Source organism: Silurus meridionalis, chromosome 6 (genome assembly GCF_014805685.1).
Source record: "Silurus meridionalis isolate SWU-2019-XX chromosome 6, ASM1480568v1, whole genome shotgun sequence".
Taxonomy (NCBI): Eukaryota; Metazoa; Chordata; class Actinopteri; order Siluriformes; family Siluridae; genus Silurus; species Silurus meridionalis.
The window spans coordinates 3,859,318-3,883,385 of record NC_060889.1 but is presented as its reverse complement, the minus strand read 5'-3'; the positions used below and the strand labels follow the sequence as shown (position 1 = coordinate 3,883,385).

The window sequence follows — 24,068 nt, the reverse complement described above, 5'->3', positions numbered from 1 at the left end:
CTTTCAAGGTTTATTCTAAGCCCCGGTTTTAAAGCGCGCAACAGGACAAGGGGATTTTTCCTCGTACGGGTAATGCACAGGTAATGTGGTTTACGCTCTCATGAGAAATGACCTCAAATGTTGCTTGTGTGAGCGAGAGGGAGAGAGGGGAAAAAAAGAAAAAGTAACAGAGAGAGAGAAAGAGATGAAAACAGTAGACAGAAGGGGACACTGCCCTTCAGGATGACGCTGTAATGAGATTAGCAATCGATCTCTTGTTGACCTCATGTGACACGCTTATCAGTTTGTAATAACTTCCATGTGAACATCTAATTAGATCAAGATGCTGGAATGGAGCCGAGAGCGCACAGCACACGGCGGACGCTCGGGTCGATCCGAAAACCGTGAGATCGTGACCCAAAATATTTTCATATTTATGTTTTGCAGGTTGTGAACTCGTCTTTCTCGTCCACATCTTTCTATTGCTTAGTGGAATCGAAAAGAAAAGTCGGATGCCTCCATTTACATGATGTCTCTGACAAGGAATTTGGAGATTAAGTGATAAGACCTAACGATAAATCAACTCACCCCATGTTACCTCAATGCATGCAATAAGATTGGTTTTGAACATCCCATTACACGATATTTGCTTTTCGTTGTTCAACAACCTCCACTCTTCTGGGAAGATATTCAGGTTCTGATGTAGGTGAGGCGAGGAGGCCTGGAGTGCAGCCAGTGTGAACAATTCATTCCAAAGGTGTTTAGTAGGGTTTGACACGTATAGCTGGTCCCTCAAGATCTTTCACACACTTCTAACCCATATAAAGTATATCTTCATGGAGCTGCCTTGGTGTACAGTGGCACTGTCATGCTAAAACATCCTGTACAATTGTGTGCTTCAAGTTTTGTGGAACAATGGCTGAAATCTAATTGGACAAAAAAATCTAACATCCAAATAGATGTACTGGAAGCAGTGCAGCCAAGAGAGCGCTACGAAATGAAGATACAATTTCATGGAACAAATATTAGAATTTAGGTTGTAAATGTAGGTCAGTGCTTCTGATAGTGTTTAGTCCAGCAGAGAAGGCTTTACTGGCCTTGACCGCCCACCACTGAGCTGGAAAAAATCAGGTGTCCCCAAAATTTTACGCATATAGATATCTCACATTTTCTTACTGCTTTTACAAGGAAGGTATATAAGCTACACCTCTAGAAGATCAGCAAAAAAAGGCATTTACAATCCAATATTACCTCACGTTAATTCACCACTTTACAAAAAGACATGTTAGAGATCTGTGTGGAGGCACACTAAATGCCTAGTTAGCTAAACTCAACACGTTACACAGAAGAGTGTTTCACGAAGTATACAGCTTAGCTAGCTAAACTCACCTCAAGTTACCTCACAGCCTTAGCATGAATGAGCACAAAAGTGGCATTATTCTGACCATAACATTTTGTTCTTATATTGAACACATTTTACCTCAGAAACTCCAAGCAAAGCTAATGGATATTACTTAGCAGTACAGCGTTGTCAGCTTTTTACTAGTATTTATTTGTTTATCATTTTTTATAGTGTTTTACTGTGGAAACGGTAATTTTTACAGAGGGGGGCGTTGCACACTAGTGTGGGTGTAGTTTGTTTCCTGTTGGTGTGGAATTAAAGGTGTACCGACAACTACAGTTGTTCATTGTAGCTATAGACATCTTCTAAATGAAACTGATAGAATGTAAATTTGATGGCGGCATAAAAAACTCAGGAAATAATCCTGTAAGCCATTAAAGCCTCAGGTTATTATTCAATTGCTCAAAAATCTTAAAGCATTTCCTGTGTGTTTCAGGTTAAGCGATTTCCTTCTGTGATGGATTTCGCCCATGTACCGACCTTTCCAGATTGAAAGAAGACGAATCGTTCCCGGACCCGTGTTTAATGTTGTATCCATGAACCAGCTTTCTTTCGCTCAGAATGACTCCATATGCGAGTGACGCATTAGCTGAGCTCAGTAAACTCTACGATGTGCGCCCTTTGACCCCCCGGTCCTGACCGAGGCAGCTGTCTTGCTGCCCTCACATGGCCATGGTTTGCCCTCTGCTGTTTTATATTAGATGTTGGCAAGCTCGGACGACAAAGTCGATCGCGGAATGCCGTGTGACGCATGACAAGCTTGTCAAATAGGGTTTTGAGTGGGATATAAGCACTACCCGCTGCTTCGAAACGACGTCTGTGACATCTGAGTGCATGGAAAAAAGAGTGACTTTTGCACCTATATTAGCACTGGGTGCTGTTCTTATACAAAAATGCTTTCATGGAGTCACGGTGAATCTGAGCTCCTGACAGTTTTCAATGAAAGACGAGACACGTAATCACTGAAAATATGTTACGATTTATCTCAGGCCTCCTCATGTCATTACCTGACTTTACAAACACCCTTGTGGCTGAATGATTCTCTACAAATCTCCACAAAAATCTAGTGGAACATCCACCCAGAAGAATGAAGATTATAATATCAGTAAATAGGGTCTAATCTGCAATCGGATGTTCAAAAAGTACACCTCAAGCTTATGCTTAGGTCTCCACAATCTTTTGTCCATGTAGTGTATATTTATATTGGAAGGTCTGTGATGAATTAAGCAGCTCTGGTGTTAATTTGATGGTTCGGTGCAGTATTCCTGTGAGAATTTCCTGTTTTAGCTACCATAAAACAAATCACTGTTTTCCACAATCATAGTAATGAGAAATCCAGATGCTGGTTTCCTCCCAGGTTCCCAGAATGCAATGCAGATATCTGATCGAGGTGTTCAGGGATATAGAGATGGGGAGCACAATGGCGTAAGAAAGTTGGAGCTTTGGAAGATGTGTAAGGGATTGAAGCGCTGCCGCATCGCAATTATTTTTCGTACTGATGGAGTAAAGTAATACGACCTACAGTTATGTGAAATTCAAAAAGTATTGTTTGATTCTGCAAAGTAATCGTAAATTTTGACAATCTAATTTCGAATTCACTTTAAAGACAATTGTGATTTGAGCTGAAGGTAGTAGCAAGTAATAGTATATTTCTTACTCGAGCCACATTTGTGAGAACCAGCTAGCATGCTAGTAATCCATTTTTGTAAAAGAATCTAGCTATGTGTCTGATTTCTAAACCTCATAAACTTACCCCAAACCTTACCCTTGATATCAAGAAAGCTCTTTAGGAAGGAAATTCCTGAAGGTTGTGTAAAAGTAGAGCGGATAAGATGGCGACCCGGGGAAAGCAAGCGTCCTGGCGAGGTGAGGTTACAAAAATCTGAAATGTAACACAGCTGGAGCGTTCGTCAAGCGTTTATTAACAGCGGGGACACGAGGGATCATAAATATTTACCTTCTCCGGGCGCAATAAGGAGCTGAGGGGAATATCATTACCGAGCCGTCACTCAGCATCAGGGCAGCATGTCTGGCAGAATTATGAGGGGGGTTATGATGAATAATGTCACGACGCTTTTTAAATCAATCGCATTAACAGGCCCAGAGTGCGTATGTGCGTGTGTGTGTGTGTGTGTGGTCTGCTGGGTGTGTGTTGGTGTATGTATATATGTGTGTGTGTGAGACTGGGATTACAACCTGTCAGGCCACACACAGAGACAGAGGAGGGATTGAGAGATAATCTGGATTAAAGTGTGAGAGGTTAAACACTCTGGCTTTCTGGTGGGCTGAAAAAAAAAAGAAAAACACCCAAGACAGATGTGCATAAACACCCCAAAAGAATAAAAAAATCAATTTTGCATTAAAAAGCGTTAGAAAACAGAGCTTGTTAAAATTCTGTGGCGATTCTTCGTTCTGCAAAGTCGTCACCTTTTGTCAAGATGGAACAGTTCTGGTTGTGAGTTTTGGGTTATTAAAAGTAAACAGGGACAGCCGGGATGAGCGAATCGCAGCGGAGGTTTGTTTGAGAGTTATTTCACGTTTTATTAAACACACACAAAAACAAATGCACACTTTTGTCTTACTATCTTTACAAGGACCTTCCAGGTATCCCCACAAGGTCAAAAATCAAGGTTAGATTCTTGTCATAGACCTTTCCATATGGTCCCCATAAACATCCTCGTGTTCGACTTGCTCTCCTTATGAGGACCTTTTAATATTTACTGTGCTTATGGAAGGTCCTTATAAGGGTAGTAAGGCAATAAAGTGTGTTTGTTCGTCCACATTGTTATTATTATATTCCGGTCCTTGTGGGGGGATTTGATCCCCAGAACCCCAAACCACCCACCCACACACATTTTATATATTCTCAAAGACTTGGCGTCGTCGACATAATGATTACCGCATCTACAGGTCATGCAATGCTGAATCCTAAATCAAACTTTCGGGCTGTTCTACTTTAAATTAAAAGTGGAAAATGCTTGTGGGGACCAGACATAAAGTCAGAAAAGGTCTCTTTGGGGACACTTGATATGTGATTGTCTTACTGTCCTGATGTGGACCTTATAATTCTTAATACTTTCAGTGGAAGGTCCTTATAAGGATGAATGTGCGTGTGTTTTTATTTACTTATTTTATCTTTTCAAGGACAAAGTGCCCCCACAAGATCAAAAATACGACATTCCTATCATTGTATATTCATGTCCACACACACATTTTTGTCCTATAACCCTTATAAGGACCTTCCACTGATGTCATAATCAAAGCAGCTAAAGGTAATGCTGTGGTAAAACCTTATACCTAACCATACCTGTGACCTCAGCAACTGAATTAGCACAAAACTTTTTTTTTTTACTTTATCTTTTTTAAATACACAAGCAAACAAGCAAACAAATTGTGTGTCAAAACTGCTAAATATACCTGTCCTTGTGTGGACACTTGGTCCACAATAAGATATAAAAACACAAACATGCATGCGCACGCACGCACGCACGCACACACACACACACACACACACACACACACACACACACACACACATTAACACTCAGTGTTGTGGAGGAATAGCGCCCTCGTCTGTACAATCACTGTAAAACTACTGTCACACAAATGTAAGCAAAGCGACAAATGAATGTTGAAATGAATGAATGATTGTGTGTTTCGTGGATGAACGCTGTTCCATATTTACACTCCTGTACATTTTAAGCAAAACTGTGCAAATAACATAAGCAGAACTGTTGTGTCTGGGTGAGCATATGTGTGGGCGTATGCCTATGAGTGTGTGTTGTGTGTGTGTGTGTGTGTGTGTGTGTGTGTGTGTGTCCGTTCCTCTCGCAGGCCGAGGTCTGCTGCTCCTGGCACGAGCCGGTAGCTACCACTGCTCTGGCATCTGTTCCACCGAGCACCACACGCACTGAAAACTTGGGCCAGACGGACCGCCGCGAGCCACAATCCTGAATGGAAATATAACCCTATCAAAAATGTAGATTTTTTATTTTCAGCGGCACCGCTGGGATCAAGTTTGTTTTGTGCATGTCTTCATTTCTTATCGTACTATAAAGAGGACTTCCGGACTGTACAGTATAATTCTAATTTATCACTGATAGTATTTTCCTACCATAGAAACAGTTCTAAAGTAATCGTTCCTGATTTCAAGCGTCCTACAGAAAACCTTCCTTTGTGCAACGACGTGACTTAATAGCGCCATAAATCACCTGCGGTCCTGACGCTCTGCCTCCTTGTGTTGTTTTATCTAACGTCGGAGCAGCTGTGTTCAATACACACAAGTGGTTACTTTCAGAACAAAGTGTCGGAGCAGCGAGAGGGCTTTTCATTAAAACACATCCAAAAACTAATTTCAAATCACTGGTGACCTCACCACAGTATCTGTTCTTTACAACAAAATGAAACAGCTAGGTAGCTCAAACCTTCATGTCAACATTCCATTAGCTAGGGCAAAGGTCCCCAAACACCTGATCATGACCGGGGACTGGGCCATGGAAAAGTTGCTACCGGGTCACAAGAACATTCCTGTAGATATGACTAATATTTATTGTGCATTTTGCACAAAAAAAATTAATTAATTGAATATAAAACTGGCCCATTGTGTATAAAATGTTAAAGACCCCAGAGTGTATCAAAGATTTAACTAGCAAGAGAAAACTGGCAAGTCTAAACAACCATTAATGGCTAGTTGACTACAAAAAACTGAACTGATTTCTCAGATATACGTAACTATGGAATTGGGAAGATAAGATTGCCGAGTGTATGTTAACTAGCTAGTCATGTAGACTACTTAACTGCTTAATTGTTACTAGCTAGTCAGCGTAATAAAAGTAGCTAGTCTGTGTAGATAAATAAAAAAGTGTTGACAATTTTAAATTAGTTAGCCAGAGTAAAAAAATCAACCTAGCATAGACATAGCTGAGCTGCGTAAAACTAGCACATTGTCTACAAAAAGGTTTCGCTAGCTAAGCACCTTTGGCCTAACTAACATGTTGGCTGTATAAATTTCGCTAGTCTGAATGAAAATAAAGCTATCTAAAAATGTCTTATTAGTGTGAAAAGTTAGCTTCTTAGATAAAAATACAGTTGGCTAACCTGTGGAAACCGTAACTAGCTGTTTGGGCAACATTCTTGCTACTTAAAATGAGAATTAAGAAAACTAGCTAAGCCAGTCATCGTCGTTCCCCTCACCTGTATGAACGATTGACTTCGTCCTCTATCCCTCGCTCTCGGAGTCGTCTGCGTGCCGCACCACGGGGGGCTCCACCAGTTTTTCGTAGGACAGCACCATCATGATCTGACAAACAACACACCATGAAAACGTCTGTATTGGACTTTACATTTCGTGTGGTAAATAAGCAGAGTCTTACTAACCATGATGAGTGTGAGGAGGAAGAGCATCATTCCCAGCATTACGTACAAGTTCCCAGTTAAACCACCAGCCCAGAGTGGCCCCAGAATTGTGGCAAGACCTCCGATGGAGCGCCGGACACCCTGACTAAAGCCTGCGTAGATATCCACACACACAACATACAACACACACACACACACAAACACACACACACACACACACGTAATGACTGATCTACAGATTTTATCTATCAGTTTGGATCATATTCTCACACACACCTTGTGTCTTCTCCGCAGTGACTTTGGAGAACAGGGTCACCTGAGACACCGCCACAAAGGGAAGCCCCAACAGCTGCAGGAAAACCCCAACGATGAACTCGGTCAGCTGGAGCGCAAAGCCGCCTGACACACACACACACACACACACACACACACACACACACACACACACACACACATAGTATATGCAACAACACATATTTGTAACATGCTACATTTTTGAAGATGTCCAATAGGGTTTGAGCTCTATAGCAGGTCAATCAACACACTTCCAACCTATGGAAAGCATATCTTCATGGATCTGGCTTCAGGGGCATTGCCATGCTAGAACACGTTCGGGTCTCAAGTGAAGGGGAAATTTCAGGGATCATTTTGGGGAAGAGGCACATATGGGTAGAAAAAGGCAGACCCGAGAGTGACAAGAACAAATCATGTGCACTTGTATCGTTTCCATAGTAACAACATGCACAAGTCTTTCCGTAACTAATATTTTTTAATTTTATTTATTTCTTTGTTTCTTTGTTTATTTGATGTATTTCATCCTTTTGGCCTGGGTGTCACGATATTGCGTGTATTTTATTTATTTATTCTTGCCACGGAGCCTTTTTTAAAATTTTGTTTCTTTGTTGTATGGCAAAATATACGTCTTTTTAAAAAATTTTTTTTTCCTATTCCTCACATCAGGCAGGATAAATTTCAAAAACCTTCAAATTCTACACGGTTCGAAGTCTTTTGCACTCGACTGTAAGATACATGTGAAAAAAGAAAAAAAATAACATGCACGCACACACACACACACACACACACACACACACACACACACACACACACACACACACAAGTACATCTGATATTGCAGGAAGAAAAGAGCAGCGCTCTACACGCACCACCTGGCATCAAACAGGGCCGGCATATTGTGGCTGTCCACACGCAGGTGTGTGCCAGTCTGTCCGGGCATGTGGCCAACACAGCTCTTGTATTTTATAACCCACCCACACACACTAGCACTCACACACACTTACACACAGTCACACACGTACGCTTACCCTTGGGGTCTGCCAGGAAGACGAGGCACCAGACGCAGGCCACGCAGCTCACGAGCAAACCAGCGGCGAGCAGCACGCGTTCCTCGAACACGTGGCTCAGCCAGCGCACCAGGAAGAAGCCGGCGATCACCTCCACGCCGCAGAGGCCGTACATCACGCTGTTCCCCAGCTCACCGAACCCGAAGTACTTCTGCGTCATCGGCGTCACCATGGTCTGCACCGGACACTTGCGTTAAACTTCTACTGGTATTATGCGAACAACCACCATACTTTAAACACTTTTTTGGGTTGCTGTTCCCATGGAGATGATCAGACTTGAGATCTCAGGGCGCAAAGCATTGAGGCTTCACCATAAAAAAAAAATTATGTAACTCTAAATGAATAAAAAAAAAAATTGGAGTAGTAATAAAACACTTCAGGGCTTTGTGTTCTTTGTGTTCGCAAATCTGGGAATGTTTTATTCGTCATATACGACGAGAAATTTCTCCTACCCTGTATAGCCAAAAGTATTAGGACACCATATGAACAAAGCCAGATCAATGAAAATATGCTTCCACACGTGGGCGTAGGCCTGCTATAGAGCTCCAACCCTATTGAATACCTGTGGGTGATTTTTTTCAAGCTGACTGCACCCCAGGCCTCCTCATCTGACCTACATCAGTACCTGACTTATCTAACAAACCTTGTGGCTGAAAGAATCTCCACAAATCTCCACAAAATCCAGTGGAACATCTTCCCAGAAGATGGAGTGGAACTGCAAATGGGGCAATACATGTGGAATGGGATGTTCAAAAAGCACATATATTATATGTGCAGGTGTCCACACATTTTTGGCCATACAGTGTATCTATTAATATTCATTAAAGTACCACATATTACCACATACACACATATTACCACATACACACATATTACCACACACACACACACATGCCGATATGTTCACAGGTTCATGAAATAAACGGAGACGAGACGGAACGCACCTCGAGCGCGGTCTGATTAAAGAGCGTGATGAACTGCGCGGTGAGAAGAACCACCACCTCCTCCCTGAGAAACTCTAGAGAGAGACAGAAAAGAGAGAGAGATAAATAGAGAAAGGGATAAGTGAAAGAGGCAAAGCTCCGACACAGATCGATAAAAGGCTATATTGCAATATATCACAGAAAAAAAAAAACACAAACGTAGAAAAGGTGCACGGGTCAGTGAAGACTTTCTACAGTCTGAGATCATCTCCTTCAGTCACAGCTGGAGGAATCGATGAAGAGTGATCTCACACACACACACACCATCATACCACACACTGGTGAAGCCTCTATCTATAATTGACTCCGTTCTACCCAGGGGCTGATGAACACATTTTGCAGAGAGATGCCCAAGGAACAATTTCTATCTACAGATGTTCGGAGAAGGTCTGAGAAACATTTGTAGGCATTCGTCAAACATCTGTATTAATAAATAAATATCCAAATACGAATATAAACATTGCCTTAACATAAGGTAAAAGGCAAAAACACATTGGACAGTAAATGATTGCTAGAAAGTTCTGTGGAGTCCAAATGGGACATTTTTTGTCTCTAACTGAAGAACATGAACGTGTAGGAATGAGACCAGGAGAGATGTTAGCAGACTGCCTCACCCCCACAGTCAAACATGGAGGTTGAAGTGGAATGGTTTGAGGTTGTTTTGGAGCAGGGAAGGTTAGAGACTCATTCCAATGGGGTGAAAAGAACCAACATGGCAACCATTCCATACTTTCATACATAACACCATGCAATTCCATGTGGGAACCAACATCATCATACAACAAGACAATAAACCGAAGCGTACATCCGAGCTCTGTAAGTGTTATTAATAGAGCAAACTGTCATCCAAAATGTTATTCAGTTATCCATCATGGAATGACCTGCAAAGTAACCGCACTTAAATCCTATTGAACTGCTCTGGGATGAACTGCACCACAAGGTCAGAACTACTGAAGAAGACCTTTGGCAAGTTTTACAAGAGGTATTTCAGCTGAATATCCGGATGCTGAGTGTGTGTAAAGCTGTTTTTGCCGTGTCAATTGGCGAATTATATTTATTCCATTTTTCTTTTATATGCCACATATAACGTTGGATAATTAATCGAGGTGATGTAATGGTATCGTGCGGCTTGCGATTTGCTGGGTTTTTTTTGCTGTTCAGTTAATAAATTGTGGCCACGTTTTTGCCTAATTGGGCAGCTCTAATTAGATTCTGGACGTCCTGAGGATGTCCTTATGAAATAGACGAAGCGTGCTGGTGGCGGCATCATGTTGAGAACTATTCTGGCGCGGGTTGTGACAATGTGGCTCGCGTCAATATAATTATAACATTTTATTCGGTTGTTAAGAGAAGACTCCAATAAAGTCTCAAAGTCTTCCCCCTTCATGCTTTATTTCAGATAAACCTGAAGGTCAGAATAAGATAAGTGGGGTTGTTTAAAATCACTGGGTTGTGCAGGTACGTAAAGGAAATCTGAATAGAAAGTCGGTAAATATTAATCGGCAACCCCCTTCATAGTCCATTAGCTTCAATAACTGTATAGAAATTATCTTCAAATCCGTAGCACATTTTGCGTAATCAAGAAACATACCTTGGCTGGCATTGAAGTTCTCGAACGGGTCGTCCAGGGAGGGAGGTCTGTCCGATGCGGGCGTTGCTCCTGGCTCGGATGTGCCCAGTTCCTCTGAAAGCTGTGTCTCGGTCTGATCAGATAGCACCATGGTGCAAGACCCTGGTGTGCCATCCTGACCCTGCAAGCAAATGAGTGGCTGCTCGTCTTCCTCCCTGAGGGCAGTGTTGCTCTTGGGCACAGAGTCCAGTGGAGGCACATCCCAGTACAGCAGAAGCACGGCTAACTGGAGCACCAGCCACATGGCACACATGAAGAGCTATAGCAAGAACAGGTTGTACAGCAGCAATGGATTTAATAGATTCACAAACATCACTTTTAAAATTCATTCTTGATCAAGACATGGTAGGGTCAGAGTGTTTGTGTCCCAAACGAAATATTAATTCACCAAATATTACGACAGAATAAGTTAGGCCGTCTTACCCCAGGGGCGGTGTATTTGTTCACGATGAATGGTCCCAGGCGAAAATCGCACAATCGTAGGAAAATGTTAAAGGCAGGCCCTGTAATAAAAAACAACAAATCAACAACAAATAGGGCACCATGGAAGTAAGACATGTCCCATTTATCTGTCTATATCCCTTGGGATGAAAACATTTTCCCACAAATAATTTCTTTCATTTCAAGAAGACATAAGAAAGAAATAAGAAATAAGACCTATCCACAGTAAGACCAAGCTTTCCCTGTCTGCACTTATTGTTGTTATTGACAAAAAGCATATGGGTTTTTGACTATAATATATACAGCTCTCAGTAATGCAATCAGCTTTTGTTATCATCGAAAAAGCATATATGGCATTCGACTGACCAATCAGGAGTCCGGCTTGGCGTGCTGCCATCACTGCGGCGAACACTCGAGCTCGTTCTTCAGGGACGGTGGTCTGCGTCAGGAAGCCAAAAATGGACGATCCTGCACCAGCGCCAACGCCTGGGTTGGTTTTGCCATGTAAAGATTTACCCAAACAACTGTTGGTTTGCTGCATCGTCAAAACAACTGACTGTGCAAAAATGCGGTTTTTACCTGCGACGAGTCGGCTGGACAGGAGAAGCCATTTCGAGTAGCCCAGGAAGTACATGAAGTTCCCTGTGTGAGGAAATATTTCTTAGTACAATATAAATCTATATGGCAGGTGGTAGCGTAGTGGTTAAGACATTGGACTTTGCAGTTGAAGGCCATGAGTTAAATTCCCAGTCACACCAACCTGCCACTTCTGAGCCCCTAAACAAGGCCCTTTACCCCATAGCAGCTGAGTTGTATGAATGAGATCAAATGGAAGTTTCTCTAGATAAGGGAATCTACCAAATGACGTAAATGGAAACTATATAAGAAATTATGTAGTTCACACCGGGATCTTTGGTAGGATGGTGTGATATGGCCCAAAGGTTCACGTTCACCAACCAAAAAATTCTCCTTTCCAATAACGGACCAGAAAAAACGCTTGCTTTTTTTATTTTCTTACTAGCTTTAGATTGTGTGCGGTGTCACCAAAACAAGTCCTTGTTACCATAAACATGATAATAAACATACGTTATTGTCACTGTCAGAAGTTTGTTTTGGCGTTATTGGAAGATAAGGCTAGAAGTAAAAAAACTTTTTAAACTCAACACTCACCCACTATCTCGAAAAGGTTGGAGAAAAGGATGATGGTCTTCGTAGTGCGGGTGCGATCGGACCAGCGACCAAATAATGGCCCTGTCACCAGGCCGCTAAAGCTAAACGCAGACAGACCGAGTCCAAGGAAGTACGGTGGGGCGTCTAGAATCTGCAGATACTTCCATATAGTAGGAAGGATAACAGCTAAGAGAAAGAGAGAAAGAAAGCGAGATGACATCATGTGTGTACATAATGTATATATATGATAACAGACACGGGATAAAGTTTGTATCCCCATGTACTTTCAACAGGTTTGAAACTTTCAAATAGACTCCACATCTTTTTTAGGGTTGGCAGGTTAACAGGGTAACGCCCCCTTTCCAAAATATGACAAGTACAGAGACCATGCTCTCTTCATTGTGTTTTACAGGTTCACAGGCCACACCCCTTTCCTAAAATCTGACAAATACAGAGGCTATTACTAATTCACTGAAACTAAAAAGCTTTTACAGGCTACGCCTCCTTTTCTTAGCACTAAAAGGCCATAGACCACACCCCCTTTGTTTCATTTTTACATAGAAACAAGCCACACCCCCTTCCTAAATGTGACAGATACAGAAGCTATGCCTAATTTCCTGGATTTTACAGACCACGTTCATCCATTAAATTTTATATATTTACAGGCCACACCCCCTTTCTAAAACCTGGCAGGTACAGGCACTATTCCTTCTTTACGGGAACTGAAAGGTCTTTACAGGCCACATCTCCTTTAATGAAACTGACAAGTACATAGGCCACACCCCTTTGTTGATTTTTTCATATTTACAGGCCACACTCCCTTCCTAAATGTGACAAGTACGAAGACTATGCCTCCTTTACTGGAACTGAAATGTTTTTATAGTCCATGCCTCCTTTTATAGAACTGACAAGCACATAGGCCACACCCCTTTCATTGAATTTTATATATTTACAAGTCACACCCCCTTCCTATAATCTGACATGTACAGGCACTATTCCTCTTTACTGGAACTGAAAGGTATTTACAGTCCACACCTCCTTTCATGGAACTGACAAGCACCTATGCCACACCCCTTTAAATTTTTTATATTTACAGGCCACGCCCCCTTCTTAAAATATTTATAATCTAACAGGTATGGGAAATATGCCTGAGGCATAAAATAATAAAAAGGAAACAGAGAAGCATATTTCATAATGAAAAGCTATTTGATATGGGTCTAATACATAATATAGTTTCTTTTTTTTCCATCAAATTCTGTTTTACAGGTTTTGCTCTTTTCTCCTTCAAGAACTAGAGGAGAAACACACACACACACACACACACACACACACACACACACACACACACACACTTCGCATTCCGTCCACAAACAATCTGCTGTAACCTCGAAATCCCCCTGAACAAAGACACTCACCATATTCAATACCACTCAGGAAAAACAGAAGTCCAATCGTGACAAAAGAAAGATTCCTCTTTCGCCCGTAATCCATCAGTCTGACTTACAACAACGCTTTTGTTTTTTCTTTCTTTCACTCAAATGTCTTCATTGGTTCCATTTTGGTCCCTGCTTTGAGGAAACGCTCCTAAGGAGAGACGTGATGCTGTCACTTAAGGCCTTTCTTCTGTGTGGAGGCTGTTTCAGTGCAATGTCCTCCAATGACTACTTTTCTACAGTCAGGCAGATGTTCCATCTCTTTTAAAAAATAAAATAAAGAGATAAAACCACCTTTTGTCCAGGAGGTATTTCTGTCTTGGCTAGGCTGATCGCCTCCTGTATAGGGTCAAAGCCTCTGAAATCGTACACTGACCAGTAGCAAAGTCAATTTATTATTAATGGTGTTCAAATAAAGATGAGTTGCAATCGGATTCCAACTCGAATAAAAAATTTCGGAGCAATTTGTGAAAAATACAATCAGCATATTCATTTCCAAATGAGCTTGGTTGAGGCTATATATTATATCATCTGATAGCATTTCAGTTTCTTGCGTTCTTTTTTTTTATTTTTATCCATTTCTTAGAAATGGTTGCCAAAAAAAGTATTGTCCTCTGAAAGAGTGGGTGGTGAGGGAAAAAAACTATAAATAAATGCTAGAAATATTCCTTGATATTATCTCATATCCTCAGGCCCCTAAGCTGAACAGTTTCTACAGCAGGCCTGATGATTGACTCACATTCTTCCAGGACCTTTAGCCTCAGGAGATAAAGCAACACAGGTGTGTCCTACATTGTGTTTTTTTCCATATTTTTTTTGTGAATAGTAGATTATTTTGAATTCATTCATTATTCAAGTAGGGACGTGTCGATGAGGCAATGTTTTTTACTCGCTGTACGAGATCTGCACTTTAGTCTTTAATAAGAATTCCCAGTGTGAGCAGTGATGCCAAGGAAAATCATGAAAATGCATGTTTTGGGGTAAGATTTGAAGTTTGATTATGTTTGATGCTTTTAAATCGAAATTCTCAACAGGGTTGCAATTTAAAAGGATGCTATGATAATGTGCTGATGGACTATGGACTTATATAACAGCTCCTGAATTTGGAACAGTATTGGAATTGCTATGGATATGCATTTAGTTTTCTTATGGGGCCTGTGTGGAGCCCAGTATGGGCCCCATTTCTGGTATGAAATGAGGGGGACATCACATTTTCACCAAACCAGTCTGGGCTGCCGATACTAAGTAGAATGGGACAGAATGGGACCCCACAACATGCCCCCAAACCACTTTGGGCTTGGTGTGTTGTGTCATACTGGGGCTCCATCTGGGCTTCATTGCGTAAGGGCGAAAGAGGGCAAGAGAAGGAGGTGAGGTACATTTTCTCTTGAACAGAAACAACTAAACTTTGTTCATAGAATTTCAAATGTCTTAATTTTGCTCCTACACCATTTGTGAAAATTTTCCAAAGAGATACCAGTACCCAACCAGCATTTCTGAGTTAGATGGAGAATACATTGTAGTCATGATGGAGTTTATGGTAAAGAAAAGCCCAGGGTATTGTTTCCAGTGGAAACATTTTGTACAGGAGAGAGAGCAGAGCTCCTGTGTCTTATCATGATGATCTTCACCATCCTTATGTATTTTCAGGATCATTGTAATATAGCTGTGTATCCACATCTAAACAGACCACTTTGGGCTGCATGTGGGTTGTTTTATAGAGTCGTTCTAACCAACATTTGCCTCCAATTTCACACCAGTGGACATATTTGCCGGTTTGTTAACTAGAAAGTATTTTTATTAAAAAATCGGATGGTTTAAAAAGACTAAAATATCACATCTACAAGTACTATAGTTGCAATGATGAAACAAAAACAACACCTTCTAAGCACAGACTACTGTGCCTGATGACGAAAGCAGAACTTGGTAATTATCTTTCTCATTAGAAGACCTTCGATGTATCATCTGGACCTGGAGAACAGGTTTTTGCTTCAGCCAAGGAATCACAACAATCTCTAACAAGAGCAGCATCCTCAGATATCATTCAGCAGAATCCTTAATTTTTATATTATAATAATAATAACCACTGAATATTTGTAGAGTGTTTGATAAATAATGCAGCCAGTGCTAGTGGACTCTGAATTGTAAGCCCTACTGTTTGAGTACACATCCAGCTAAAATAATGGTCCCATTGGACATAATTATGATGTTGCCTGGTGGTGGCGGTTCCTATAGAAACCCCTGCCGTGGGCATTAGATCTCAGAAGGCAGGCCTGTTTTTTTTGTTTTTTTAAACTCTAGCCTGTAAGATGCCCGTCCCCAAAGTGCCCTCTGCAGCATGATACAGATGTGAGAGTGCGCCAGAAAGTGTGCAAATCCAAATCGTTCGGCACTCCTGGAGCTCATCGAAATTAGGTATGCTTCTGAGTCCGTCCCCTCGAGGGTCCTTTAGCATTCCTGTTCACATCAACCTCCGGAGACGACGCACAAGGTGAGGGCCTGGTTCTGGCAGGAAAGTGACGATCTATGATTTTAATCTGGATTCGATTCAGGGTGGGAAATTAATTAGGTCCTAGCATGAGTTATACATTTGGGGCTAGTATTATATGGATCATTAATACAATACATTCCGAAGCAATCGGTGTACCTTCGGCTGAAGGTGAAAAATATATTGCAAATAAAATACTGAATGACGAGTAGCTAGAAGTTCTTTTTGCGTAGTCTTGAACTACTGACTATAGAATCTAAGGTACACTCATAAGTGAAGGTTTTGCATTTCGCATTTGATGAATGAAGTTGCAGGTAAAAAGCTCCAGCTGCTAAACCTTTGGGTTAAATCAGGGTTACTCATGGCTAAGCCAAGATGGTCTGTATTCCAGAGAAATCATTCATTACCCAGGAAGTGTGCCTAAGGCTCACAGGAGAAAACACCGTGGTGGCAGTGATGATGGTGGTGGTGAGAAGGCCAAAGCCCAGGTTCCTGTTTCAAGTGTTGGAGAGGAGAGGGCAGTGCTTCTTGGTTTCATCATGATGGCCTTCTCCATCCTCATGTACTTTGTAGTGGGGATCAATGTAGTAAAGCCGTGTATCCACAGGTAAGTTTTAAAGAAAATTGTTTTAAAAACAGTGTTTTAACATTTTGGGTTTATGGTAAGTGCTCTTGCCACGCAGTGACTGGGGCGATGTCACTAATTGCTCGCTGATCCGGGCCGAGTTTCTAAATGAGTCTGAAGATCGAGGCTTCAGTTATCCATGTCTGCAGGTCCTGGTGAACGTCACAACTGCAGCATCTGACAAAACATTGCACCTTCGCTACGATGAAGCAGCCGTCAACCTGAGCCCAGAGGTACCACTGTCAATAGTGCTGGGGGGAACTTTAAAATGCAGCCAGAAGCAATTTGCAATATGGCCATAAACATAGCAGCAACTGTTTACTAGGAAAAAAAATGTTGTTGACTGCACCTTCTTTTCCCCTTAGTGTTTCTACACCCCAAGAAAACACCAAAACAAATCTGACATGGTGAGAGAGGCCCAAAATATCAAAGACTCCCTGTGTGATCGGCAAGGCCGGGATATAGGCTGCCACCTGAGCAGCAGGCGTTACCCAGAGGATGCCATCCTGACCAAGCGGCACAACCTTCACACGGCGCTGCGATGCCTTTTGTGGCCGAGCCTCATGATGTTCGGAGGGGTGTTGCTGATCGTTTTGGTCATGCTCACGCAGTTCCTTTGTCAGTTGTGTAACGAAATGATCCAAGCAGAAGAAGAAGAAATGGAGGATGGGCAAAGCACAGTGGGGTACAACAAACTCTACCAATTTCTACCTTGCAGACCTTGGAGTCCCAGCTTAGAGTAGAAACATTAAGGCAGTCAACCGACATTAGTGTCGACAATAAAATTATACTCTGGTGGTTAAAAGCTTGGACCTAGCAATCAAATCCAAGGACTGCTCTAAAATTCTTTACTACATCATCTTGATTTAGTGAAAGAACCTTGTGTAATGATTATGGTCCTGACTTGCAGGAGGTTCGGCAGCAGGTTACCGTTGTCGACTCACAGTTGCTAAAACATCCAGTGATGGGGTCAAAGTTGTATAGAGGAGGAAGATCCATCTAGCAAATGATGCAGAGCCACAATAGATAGAGTTTGGACCTCCTTCATCTCTCAAGCTCTACTTTGTTTGGTGTTTTAATATACAGAATATTTATTGTCTGGGGATAAAATTTTATCATAACATGATGGAAAGATCAGATGTACAGATATGTGTGTAACTGTTTGTTTTTTGTTCTTTATGTAACATTTTTGTGGACTCACTGGGCAATTCCAAAAGACTTCCAAAATTTTGGCAATTTGCAGCCCAGTAGTTTACAAGGCCAAGTGCATATGGTCACCTCTGCAACTTTTGGAGAGCACTGGTGACCATTTTTTGTTGTTGTACTTGAGACCCAAAAGCTACCAAACACCAATAGCCTCAGCTCTGATAGTAGGACAATTCTGTAAGAGTAACTCATACTATAAAGGGCTATCTATGCACTATTAAGATATATGTTCCATCTTTTATCTTAGCTTCATCCATTTTCCATTATTTTTTTCAGCATACTTTATTTGTATGTCTCGAGATTTAGAGTTCATAATGAAAAAAAGTGTCCATAATTTGGTCATTTGGGAAAACTCTTGAAGGTTCTTGGTAGAACCTTTGCTGGTGCCTTTCTACTATTAATTGCAGCTCTGTTATATGTATTCAGGGCTACGGTTGGCAGAATCTTCTTGAGAAGAAGAATGAAAGGTTTTGAGATCGCTGCCATTAATAAACAAGCCTTTAATTCTGAAAAAAAAAATTAAAAATCAGGGAGAGAAAACACAGACTGAAGGCAGAATTTGATGATGTAAACACGTTATACAGAAAACTATGAAATAGCACATGATTTAGCACCACTTCATATTTTAAATTTTTTTTATGCTTCACTAGTTGTGGTGTGAAATGTTTCTTTCCTTTTTAACTACTTCTGTATATTTGAAGAAAAAATCAGTTGGAAACTATTGTGCCATGCTAGATTTCTAGATTTCATGCTGGATCAGTATCACTGTGGTCAGATAGAATTTAGTTTTATATGTATATATATATATATATATATATATATATATATATATATATATATATATATATATATATATATATTTTAGTATTTTTAAAAAACTTATCATCTTTTAATATCGAAAAGGTATATTCTTGAATTAATATATATATATTTATTTATGTTAGCTCTGCTTTTTTTTGTTCTTTTATTTAAATTAATGATACCTATTTAAATACAGTGCTATTCAAGTAACCCTGTTGATTTATTAAAAAAAAAAACTGGGTACTGGGTACTGGGTAATGCTGACCAACAGGATGATGGTGGTTGATCCCACTAGCCTGCAAGAAGGTCAGAGAAAAGAGAGGAAAATGGCGCTGCTCCCATATAATCGGCTCAAGAGGAACTTGGCCTGGTGATCAGAGGGATCGTGGTAGCACGGGATGTGGCGTTGGTCCCGCAACTTCTACGAAACGTTCGTTATCTCGACAGGAAGAGCAGCATGGTTCTCCTGACATTTAGGGATGTAGAGGCACTGTGGAGAGAGATTCATCAGAAACAGAGCGATTTTTTTATCCAGTTGGAAGGAGCTAACATTTTTGCGTTACATCATAAACCGGTGTTAAATGTGAATTTGATCCTAAATGTTACATCAATAATTACAGATGGAAAGGTATTGTTGAAATCAACAGCTCTGCACCCTCTTACGGCAGCTCAGAGCCTTGCAACATCAACTGGATAAACCACACAGACATACGCACACACAGTGACTAGAAAATTATACAGTTAACATGACCTTAGCACATTCATAAAATGTTGCAAATACAAAATATTATTTTGGAACTAAGAATAGACAACTATTTCCACCCCTAAACATAATCCGTAAAGCTCTATCCCTAACCCCCAATCTCAACTCCCAGCCCCTAACCATAACCCCAACCCCTGAATAACTTCTAACCCTAACCTCTAGCCCAAATGCCTAACCCACAACCATTACTCTAATCCTAATCATAACCCCTAACCCTCAACTTAACACCTACCATAACCCCTAACACTAACCCCAACCTGTAACCATAACTCCTAACCCTAATCTCTAATCCTAATCCCTAATCATAACCCCTAACCCTGACCACTAACTATAACTCCTGGCCTAAACCTCTAACCCAATTGCACCCTATTTCCTAACTCTATTCCTAAACACTAGCCACTAAACCTAACCCTAACCATAATCTGTAATTTTAACCACTAATTTCAAACAGTAACCTCTAACCCCTAACCCCAACCTCCAAACCATAACCCCAAACCCTATCCTCTAATGATAATCCTTAACCGACCTTTAACATTTAACCCTTAACCTAAACCCTATCCCCTAACCCTGTTGTGAGTGTATGTGTAAGCACATAGGTGATTAGCTGGAATGTGCTTCAGTAATCAACACCGTAAGACACCTGAGGTAATTTCCTAAACTTTTATGACTAGCAACGTAACCAAAAGTGGCTCAAGCCAACATCCAGTTTCTGGAGAGAAATCTGAAAAGCTCTGAGGCAAATTTCTCCCAAAAAATAATCTTCTACAAAATACTAAGGAAAACTAGAAATTCCATTTGGTCCTTTTGAAGATTTCAGCGTCTGTAGAAATAAACCGTGAACATTGTGTCGTAGATGCAGCGCCATGTATCTAAAACTGTTCAACAAAATAGATATAAATATATTTCTCTGGCCATGAATGATTGCTTTATCCTGGTCTATCAGGGGCCTGCCTATCAGTCCCTCGTTCCTCTAGCGTCATTAAACTCCCCTCTAAGTACAGCATTCGTTTTTTATGACAAAGCAGCTTTGTCTTTTGTAGTGCTAATCCTCTTCCCTATCAGACACTAACAGAGCACTTTCCCAAAACAAGCTCATTAATATTTATAACGCGAGCCTGCTCCGGTTAATTAACCGCACTTTTCAGGACGGCTAATCAATTTACAGACGAATGAAGCCTCCTCGCTCTTGTGTATACACAGCGTTAATGATTACACCGAATACTCGGAACGTTTAAGCAACGCTCCCGTTTCAAATCGAGGAGGAATGAGGGATACCTTAAAGAGCGTCATTTTCCCATCGACCTGGAGGACGTTTGCGGGAAGAAAAAAACTTGTCTTGAAGAGGAAAAGTTCAAACGAATCTCTACAGTGCAAAAATCAGCGAACACAAAAAATTCCTTACACTGAATGATCGGACAGCGTGATGAATCACCGAAGGTATGTTGGTAAGGTATGAAGAACGGCAGAGGTGATACCACTGCTCCGTCAGGGTTAGGGTTAGGGTTAGGGTCTTGCTGGATCAGTATGATCGCCCACTTCTCATTGAACATCAGCAAATATGAGTAGCTTCAGCTCTTCTGGTCCGTATTGTTAGTTGTTTTGTCATGTGACTCCTATAATTTATGTAATGTGACAGTAATTCGGACCAAAAAAAACCCTGATCTATTGTATTGTGTAGCGTCTATGGGATTCATGTGACAAAAGAACGAACGACTCGGACCAGACGACTCATGTGATGAACTACTCAATTCTGTTTTCTGTGTAACGCACTGCATAGTGTGCACGGGAGTCACGTGATAAAGGAACGAACGGATTGAGTTGAGAGGTGAACTATTCAATTCTGTTTTCTGTACACAGCCTACGCTGATTTTGTGATGCTTTGCTCATCCAGCAGAAAATGAACATAACATTCTTTGAGACGACTCGCTCTTCTGAGTCAAATACAAAACGACTCATCACTGTTAGACAGCCTCATCGGTTCAGGAGGAGGCCGCGAAAAAATGCAGTGTGTAGCCTGTTCGCTTACATACATCTCATCGATCCAGTGAGCAGCTAATAACATTCTTTGCTGTGTCAACCTCGACAATCGACTCCCACCCTTCCCTTTTTTTACCTCAGGATGATCCAGAGGTTGGGGCAGACCCTGGAAGTCGTAAAGGGCTTTTATAAGAGCTTGTATGCTGCGGCAGGAGTGCCGAGACGAGCTCCGGGCATAAACAACTGATTTAAGCATTTTATATCCAATCTTCTGACTGCACAGGGTTCCAGATTTCCTTCTCGAAGGCTGAAGCATGTCCTCTCTTGACAGTTTCATGCTCATGTCAAGTCAATGAAGATTATTATTGATGCATATTATTGAAGAATAACAACCACCAACTCACCATCAAACCCCGTCTCGCAAAGACTATAAAAGACTCGGGTGTCTTTGCTGGCTCAGCGCTCTGTGTCAAGACGGCATGGTGTGGATATGGCATGCTGTCCTCTGGCTGGAAAACTGATGAATTGATGTTTCAGCGCCTAAAAGTGCTTACAGCTGCATCATTTCTACCGTCCGAGCTAACGGAAAACATTCTCAGAACGCTCAGTAAGCACTCGATGAGCTTTGGAGAAGGTTCACAGTCTAAAAATAATGGAATGGAATCGTTTCAGCAATCAAACACTGCTAGAACAATGGTGTGATGAAGGTGTGTGTGTGTGTGTGTGTGTGTGTGTGTGTGTGTGTGTGTGGGGGTAGTAAAAATTTTGTGTTCTGCTGCACGTGTCCAGTTTGAGAATCAGAACGACTGTACCGCAGCAGGGTTTCACCTGATGACGCCTTGTAAGTCGGAATTGCTGTAGCGAAGCGGTGCCACGTAATCACGGGTTGGCGTCCAAACAAGTCAGAAATGGAAAATGAAGTTGTTAAGCCTCCCGCAGTGAAAAGGAAATGAGGACTGGCATTTATCAAATGACTCTGAAAACTCTCAACACACACACACTAGCTTCTCTTTCAGACCTGCTGGCTGCGTTATAGCACATGCAATCATATCAATAACATCCTTCACCACCATCACCATCGTGATCTTAACCAACAAATTATAATCAAGCCTTTAGTCGCGGTCAAAGCCGGCGTTCCTCTGGATGAAAAAGCAGACAGATTGTGAATTGAACGGTGCAAGGTTGCTTTTTTCTCCCAATAACTCTCTAATTTCTCTTTAAGATGAAAGCTCTGTAGCTGGCTGAGGTTGTGGAGATGCAACGTGAAAGCTATTTGGCATTTTCTCCTAAAGGAAAAAAAAATTCTGTATGTATATATCTATCTATCTATATCTATATTCCAGGAAGATGTTTTACAAGATTTTGTGGAGATTTCATGAAGCCACAAGAGTGTTAGTAAAATCAGGTAGTGATGTAGGTAAGAAAGTGAGGAGGCCTAAGGTGCAGTCAGCATTCACATTCATCCCAAAAATGTCCAAAAGGTTTGGCACTTTATAAAAGGAGATCTTCCACTCCAACCTATGGAAAGCATATCTTCATGGAGCTGGGTTTGTGCACAGGGGCACTGATGTGCGACCACATCCAAACACATCCGAAACAATCATATGCCTCCAACGTTTTGCTAACAGAGCCATATATGGCTGGAAAAAGTCAGGTGTCCCCATACTTTTTTCCTTTTCATGTATTTTATGTTTTAAGCCACAAGACTCTGGATGCAGTTTTCTGTGTTTCCACCGGTTCTGTTTTGGTGTAAGATTTTATTCAACTCGAACATCTCAAATGAAAGATATCCAAGCCGGAGTTTCTGCACTTTTCTACCCTCTACATAATCACGGTCATTTCCCCCTGTGTGTGTGTTAAAGCCCTTGGGAGACATGTCTTCTCTTTAACGGTTCTGCAAAAGAAAATCTTCCATTTCTCTTGCCGCCATATGAGGTTGATCCCTTGACAAGAATCCATTTTGGTGAACCTTGTAACCTTAACACACACACACACACACACACACACAGAATGTCTTACAAAAAAGAATTCCAGGTATTCAGATTCCCACATATTTGGATTTTGACAGGTTTTTTGCTACCTAGCTAAAAATAATCGTAAGCTAGCTTCAGGTTATTTCTTGATATCTTGTTATATTGACAACCTCCCTGATAATGCTTGCTAGCTGGCAAACCCGATATAAACTGAAGAGATTGTTTAGAAGCGTTGATCTCTTAACCTACATGCTTTCTTGCTAACGCTAGCTAGCTCGCGTAAGACGGTCCGAGGCGATTTCTGAGCTTATCATCACGAAATTTTAAGCTTTTTCTTGCTAAAGATAGCCAGCGAGCAAGCATAACATGACCTGAGGGGATTTTATTTTTTACAAACGTTATTGATGTAGTTTGTATAATAAACTTCCTTGCTAGCTAAAAAAAGCTAATCTGAGCTCAAATAAACAGCCAATTCAAAGTA

General features: G+C 41.2%; 2 protein-coding genes across 3 annotated transcripts; one reads left to right on the top strand and one right to left on the bottom strand.

Annotated features, from left to right (window-relative positions):
• Positions 1 to 4,270: 4,270 nt before the first annotated feature.
• mfsd8l2 (major facilitator superfamily domain containing 8-like 2) lies at positions 4,271 to 13,812 on the bottom strand. Of its 2 annotated transcripts, none has more exons than XM_046852167.1 (12): positions 13,737 to 13,812; positions 12,322 to 12,507; positions 11,731 to 11,793; positions 11,518 to 11,637; positions 11,134 to 11,213; positions 10,672 to 10,969; positions 9,042 to 9,115; positions 8,059 to 8,272; positions 7,013 to 7,135; positions 6,758 to 6,888; positions 6,575 to 6,680; positions 4,271 to 5,349 (listed from the first exon to the last, which is right to left on the bottom strand). In XM_046852167.1, exons 1-11 carry the CDS (start codon positions 13,810 to 13,812, stop codon positions 6,600 to 6,602), a joined length of 1,446 nt encoding a protein of 481 aa, XP_046708123.1. In that variant the 3' UTR covers positions 4,271 to 5,349; positions 6,575 to 6,599. The 2 variants fall into 2 exon arrangements, with proteins under 2 accessions (XP_046708123.1, XP_046708122.1); XM_046852166.1 differs by having other exon boundaries at positions 4,271 to 5,331.
• A 718-nt stretch (positions 13,813 to 14,530) lies between these two features.
• Positions 14,531 to 18,300, top strand: kcnmb3 (potassium calcium-activated channel subfamily M regulatory beta subunit 3). Its single transcript, XM_046852233.1, has 4 exons — positions 14,531 to 14,734; positions 16,634 to 16,849; positions 16,926 to 17,100; positions 17,233 to 18,300. Exons 1-4 carry the CDS (start codon positions 14,700 to 14,702, stop codon positions 17,608 to 17,610), a joined length of 804 nt encoding a protein of 267 aa, XP_046708189.1. The 5' UTR covers positions 14,531 to 14,699; the 3' UTR covers positions 17,611 to 18,300.
• The last annotated feature ends 5,768 nt before the right edge of the window (positions 18,301 to 24,068 follow it).